Source organism: Cherax quadricarinatus, unplaced genomic scaffold (genome assembly GCF_038502225.1).
Source record: "Cherax quadricarinatus isolate ZL_2023a unplaced genomic scaffold, ASM3850222v1 Contig2314, whole genome shotgun sequence".
In the NCBI taxonomy this organism is placed as follows: domain Eukaryota; kingdom Metazoa; phylum Arthropoda; class Malacostraca; order Decapoda; family Parastacidae; genus Cherax; species Cherax quadricarinatus.
This window is the reverse complement of record NW_027197340.1, coordinates 20,001-26,596: the sequence shown is the minus strand read 5'-3', so window position 1 is coordinate 26,596 and position 6,596 is coordinate 20,001. Positions and strand designations below refer to the sequence as shown.

Sequence of the window (6,596 nt, the reverse complement as noted above, 5' to 3'; positions counted from 1 at the left end):
TACTATATATACATTTAAAAAATATTTTTTAAAACTGTAAATAATAATTAATGAAAAGCTAGCAGTATTATATTGTGTTTCGAATGCGAGAGTTGACAAAATTTGTAATAGTTAAATATGTGTAAGATATCAGTGATGAAGAAAAGGAAATGGTTAGACATGCACTATAAATCCTATAGGTCAAGAGGCAAGTAGTAAGAGGGAGAGGAAAGGAAAGCAAAATTTGATTCCTCTATTTAATCTTATTGGAACAAAAAAAAAAGGGCCAAATAAATTAATGGAAATTTTGCATTTAGTATTGTTTTTTCTAAGCTTTGTATTCACTTGTAAGGCAGTAAGGCTTTTGATAGAGTTCCACATCAGAGGCTATTGAAGAAACTTAAGGCACACGGAATAGGAGGAGAAATTTTTTCCTGGGTAAAGGCATGGCTGACAAATAGGCAGCAGAGAGTTTGCATAAATGGGGAGAAATCAGAATGGGGGCACGTCACAAGCGGTGTTCCACAGGGGTAAGTGTTGGGCCCGTCGTTGTTCAAAATTTACATAAACGACATAGATGAGGGAATAAATAGCGACATAAGCAAATTTGCTGATGACACCAAAATAGGGCGGCCAATTCATTCTAATAAGGACACAAGAGCACTCCAGGATGATTTGAATAGACTGATGCAATGGTCGGAGAAGTGGCAGATGCAGTTTAATACAGACAAATGCAAAGTTCTAAATGTTGGACAGGAAAATAACCATGCGACATATAAACTAAATAATGTAGATCTTAATACTACTGATTACGGAAAGGATTTAGGAGTTCTGGTTAGCAATAATCTAAAACCAAGACAACAGTGCATTAGTGTTCGCAATAAAGCTAACAGAATCCTTGGCTTCATATATAGAAGTATAAATAATAGAAGTCCTCAAGTTGTTCTTCAACTCTATATATCCTTGGTTAGGCCTCATTTAGATTATGCTGCACAGTTCTGGTCACCGTATTACAAAATGGATATAAATGCACTGGAAAACGTACAGAGGAGGATGACAAAGTTGATCCCATTTATCAGAAATCTTCCCTTTAAGGATAGACTGAGGGCCCTGAATCTGCACTCTCTCGAAAGGCGTAGAATTAGGAGGGATATGATCGAGGTGTATAAATGGAAAACAGGAGTAAATAAGAGGATGTAAACAGCGTGCTGAAAATTTCCATCCAAGACAGGACTCGCAGCACTGGTTTCAAGTTGAAAAAAATTCAGAATCAGGAAGGATATAGGAAGGCACTGATTTGGCAATATGGCTAGCGCGACGGGCTGGAGTTTTGAGACTCTATGACCGCGGGTTCAATCCCGGCCGGGTGTATGGTTTATTTGGCAATAGAGTTGTGGATGAATGGAACAAACTCCCGAGTACAGTTATAGAGGCCAAAACGTTGTGTAGTTTTAAAAATAGGTTAGATAAATACATGAGTGGGTGTGGTAGGGTGTGAGTTGGGCTTGTGTAGCTTGTGCTACTAGGTCTGATGCCTTGTTCCTTTCTTAAGTAGAAGTGACCTGACTAAGTGGGTCATTGAGTTAATCCGGGGGGGACATGGACAGGCTTCGCATGGGTCAGTAGGCCTGCTGTAGTGTTCCTTTTTTCTTATGTTCTTACGTTCTTAAATCAGTTTGCAGACACAACATTTTAAGGTCAAATATCTATGAACATTTCTTCTGCACGTATTTTGACTTGGATTTCACAAAACAAAATAAATGCTTGTAGTCCAAAAAATCCAGAGAAGTGTCAGCTGGACACTGATAAGTAAGAAACGGATGCTTTGCATACCACTCAGCGCAAAACCTCAGTCTGTTGGGATCAAATCACGAAACGGGTGGGGTTTGAACCATCGGCAAATGTGTCCTATAACTCACTTGCCAATTTTAGGACCCACTTGCTATGGGTTGATACCCCACCCCTTCCGTGAGTCACTATTATAATTCTTGAGAAGAACAAGATACAGTATATGGGTTGTGCAAGAAAGGTATAAAATACCTACAATATGAAAATTAAGACACATGTGCAACATCTGGATATCTTTATTGTAGACGTTTCATCATCCAGTGGCTTTATCAATACAGATTCTAGGACATAATAGGAAGACAGTAGAACTATATACAAAAGATGAGGTAATCAGTCCCTCAGCCTTGGAGTAAGTGTTCACAGCATCGTGGTGGAGGAGAATCTGGAGCAAAGGCAAGAAGACTGGCGGTTATATAGGCGTCAGTGGATAAGGACGCCGATATAGTTCTACTGTCTTCCTATTATGTCCTAGAATCTGTATTGATAAAGCCACTGGATGGCGAAACGTCTACAATAAAGATATCCAGATGTTGCACATGTGTCTTAACTTTCATATAGTCGGTATTTTATACCTTTCTTGCACAACTTGTCAGACACTGCAACATCATGGAATCTTGGTTCAGAGGACATCTACAAGACCTTCTTCACGGCTGCTGCAAATAACCCATCTCTTTGGGAAGGACCTACTTCCACTGGGGAATCCCGCCTACCAGTGACTATGCCCTCGTCTGCTGCCCGTCCTTATCCACTGACGCCTATATAACCGCCAGTCTTCTTGCCTTTGCTCTAGATTCTCCTCCACCACGATGCTGTGAACACTAACTCCAAGGCTGAGGGACTGATTACCTCATCTTTTGTATATAGTTCTACTGTCTTCCAATTATGTTCTAGAATCTGTATTGATAAAGCCACTGGATGGCGAAACGTCTACAATAAAGATATCCAGATGTTGCACATGTGTCTTAACTTTCAGTATATGGGTTGCCATGTGTGCGCCCTGCTCACTAATGTTTTTATATCATAACCTTTCTTTTTAGTATATACTGTATAAGCTAAAAATAAAATGATCATGAGAGGAAAAATACTCTTTTTCAGATAATAAAGAACTTAGTGATCTTTACAAGTGTGTGAATTTTACTGCAAATTAAAATCTTTGAATATATTTGCTTGTATTCTGCTAGCCACAGATGCAGTTATATAATACAAGTCTTCAGTTTATTTATCTAAATACTCAAACAGTAACAAGCTGTCATGTTCTAGTACACATGAGACTAGACCAGAAGTAAATGAGAAGAGAATTATTAACACCAGAACATGAGACACTGGAAGTACATTAGATATCTTCTGAGAGATAGGATGAAAATTTAAAATTCTAAAAATCAGATTTAGAAATAAATTAATATTTAGGAGGTCTACATTAAGCAGAGATTGAATTAAATCGTGATTTCCTCCACTGTGCTGCATGACCACTGTAGATACTAAATGGTTATAACTATGGCCATAATTTTTAAAGGGGTCAACCGGTAAGCCAGCGGAAGGCCTCGGTCAGTTGACCTAAAGCTCCAACGGTGGGTCATCATCTGACTAAGACCTGAGTCACGAAACACTTTTCCTGTTTCCTGACAAACCTAACCTAACCTAACCTAACCTAACCTAACCTAACCTAACCTAACCTTACCTAATGACCACTATGGATATATATTAATTATAGATGTATCTACCCTCATTCTGAAGTAACCTTCTTCGGTAAGCGACAGATATATTTTTCTTGTATTTTCTTGTTTGAATTACATACTGTAACCTATTGTTTTTGTTGTTATTGATGAAATGTTAAAAAGAGTTCTTATAAATTAATTTTATTCATTTTATAATATGTAAATGCACAAAATTAATAAGAAAATAAACATATTAAAAACTATTAGTGGAAAGGTTTTAAGTCTGAATAAAGTAGGGAAAATTAATGATTTTCTAAAAATCCCGATAAAGCAAAAGACAATCTCCCCAAATTCTAAAATAATTCTCCGAGCAATATTCGTACCAATTTACGCTTGAAATAACCATGGATAAAAAGATAAGAGGAAACTGAAAAGCCTTCGCCAGTGAAGGGCTAGTGAAGACGTATCAAGGACAGGTCAACCGTAGCAAGTGGTGCAGAGCGCAAGCTCACCCATATATAAGTGGCGTCCAAGGTTCCCCAGGCACCAGTTGCTACCCAACCCTCCCAACATGAAGTTTGTGAGTGTACTCCTTGGCTTCCTCTCTAGCTCAGTCCGTACAGTGAAACACTTCCCTCCAATGTATTCGTGAACAGTCGGTTATAGTACAGATTATTCTATGTTAAGGGTAATCATTCAGTATTTATAAAGTTTAATCAAACTTTGTTGTAGATGATTAGATCAATTTTACACATCATGATGATAGAATCTTCGTCTTCTATAAATTCAAACACTACAGTAATAAAACTGCTGTGTGTGCAACATTTACTGCTACAAGAGGTATATAAAGATAAGTGTATTTAACACTGAACAATGGTGGAACGGAACCCTTATGAAGAAAATATAACGAATGTTAAGAGAACTGTTAAATTTTAGCCAGCAGCCAAGGTTGCCTTCAGTCTGCCGAGTAATTCCTAAGTTACAAGCTGAAATTGTGCGGCATTCCGTTCACCTTAGGATTTTTCTCAATGTTGGCATCCTTTCTCCAAAGAAATATCACGTGTAATTTCTAGTTAAATTTTTATGTAGCTTCCATTCGTCATTAAAAATAGTGTTTTGGATTTCTAACATTTTTTCATTTATTTTTAAAAATATTTATTATTATTATTATTGTTTAACATACTGGTTGTCATCCACCAACGTTGGGTGACCCGAAAAGGAGGAAACGCTTTCATGTAATATAATATTCGTAGTAATATCCTTGTAATATACATAATATCCATTTTCTTGTTCATTAAACAATGTATAATAATCTTTTTCCTGATCATTGAACAAGAAAAAACTATATAATGTATTCATTTTTTCCCCTCGACCTTTCCTTAAAGATCCCTAATTTCTTTCAGTTGATCATCGCTGTTTGGGTCTCTGTGGCTGTCGCTGCACCCGAGCACTTCCTTCCAGAGACCTACGGAGCTCCTGCCTCCTCTTTCAGGGCTGTATCCTTTGACAGCGAGGAAGTGGTGCCCATCTTAAGGGACGAGCGTGTCCAAGATGAAAATGGAAGATACAGCTTTGATGTGGAGACTGGTAATGGCATTATCTTCTCTCAGTCCGGCTCACCTGACGGTCCAGATGGTGCTGTTGTGAGTTCTGGGAAATATTCGTAAGTATTTTTACTCATTAAATCCAAAAAAAATATTAACGAAAAATATGTATGTATAATGCTAAGGAAAGAATACTTGTAATTATAGTCTAGACAGTACTTTTCGTCAGTTGCTTTAAATTCATGCTCTTATGCTTTCCTGTTGGTTATTTACTATTGATATGTAAATTCTCTCACAGGTACCCTGCTGCTGACGGAACACAAGTGGAACTAAAGTTTGTCGCTGACGAAAACGGTTTCCAGCCAGAATCTGACCGGTTGCCTGTGGCTCCTACTTTTCCCCATCCAATTCCTCAGTTTGTACTGGACCAGATCGCTAAGGCTGCTGAGGAGGACGCTGCCCTCGCTGCTGCTGAAGTCAGGGCTTCTGCCTCTTCACTATCTGACAGATACGCAGTCCCTCAGTAACACTCTACGTGATGATCAGTTAAAATTTTTAAATCCTGTAGACCGTAATTTATTTACCTCACATTTACAGCAGATATTGCATAAATGGCTATATTACTTAAATAAAAAAATCTCATGAGCAATTTTGTTTTTATTTTTCATACAACATAAGTAAATTAGAATTTTAACTGTACTTTAACTAAAAGAGCTGCTACAGAGAAACTGTAGTGAACTGAGAGTTTTCAGAAGCTACAAGTAAATATATAATTACATATGCAACTGCCCCACTAGTTATTGCTTAATACTGCTGTTTCAGAACGGCCAACAATTGTTTCTTTTATGACTAGTATTCCTCTGGTCCATGCCAGCTCTAGCACTGTCTTTTGTTCACACACACACACACACACACGCGCCTGCAACCTCAACTAGGTGAGTACACGCACACGCACACATATACAACAGGCCTAGTGTCTAATCGACATGTGCCTAGGACAAAATGGTAACTAACACGAATATTTACACGCACACATTCACAATTATTTACAGACACACACACACGAAGATTTACACACACACATTCACAGTTATTTACAAACACACACACACACACAGAAGAACTACACATCAGGGCTAAAAATCAGTTTACTACATAATGAATGAAAGAAAGCATACTAAATAAAAAACTACATAGTAGAAATCCAAAACAGAAATTAAGCTGGAATATTTCCTCATTAGAAGGAAAATGACTGTTAAGAATCAGAGAAAGAGGCTGAATTTAATCCTCGAGATACCTCTGCCACGAATGTCCTCGGATCACGAGAAAAACATGTAGCTCAGCTGCATGCGTGATTTCTGTAGGATCGCTGGCTCAAGTGGTAAGCGATGCGTACATTGTGCTGTCTCTGGAGGCGGTATAAAGTTCGTAGGGTCGAGTCCTGGCCTGCCGCAGTTTGGTAAATGATTTAAAATAATTTGTTTCGTGATTTCATTGATATATATATACATATACATACATATATATATATATATATATATATATATATATATATATATATATATATATA

The 6,596-nt window shown here is 37.6% G+C and overlaps 1 protein-coding gene across 1 annotated transcript; it reads left to right on the top strand.

Annotated features, from left to right (window-relative positions):
* The first annotated feature begins 3,937 nt into the window (after positions 1 to 3,937).
* On the top strand, positions 3,938 to 5,675 carry LOC138851831 (cuticle protein AMP1A-like). Its single transcript, XM_070081319.1, has 3 exons — positions 3,938 to 4,062; positions 4,886 to 5,145; positions 5,325 to 5,675. The coding sequence occupies exons 1-3, from the start codon at positions 4,054 to 4,056 to the stop codon at positions 5,551 to 5,553; spliced, it is 498 nt and encodes a 165-aa protein (XP_069937420.1). The 5' UTR covers positions 3,938 to 4,053; the 3' UTR covers positions 5,554 to 5,675.
* The last annotated feature ends 921 nt before the right edge of the window (positions 5,676 to 6,596 follow it).

Excerpts from the sequence above, each read along its gene's own strand:
- LOC138851831 (XM_070081319.1), top strand. Across the intron at positions 5,146-5,324 it reads GTGAGTTCTGGGAAATATTC|GTACCCTGCTGCTGACGGAA; the intron begins GTAAGTATTTTT and ends ATTCTCTCACAG.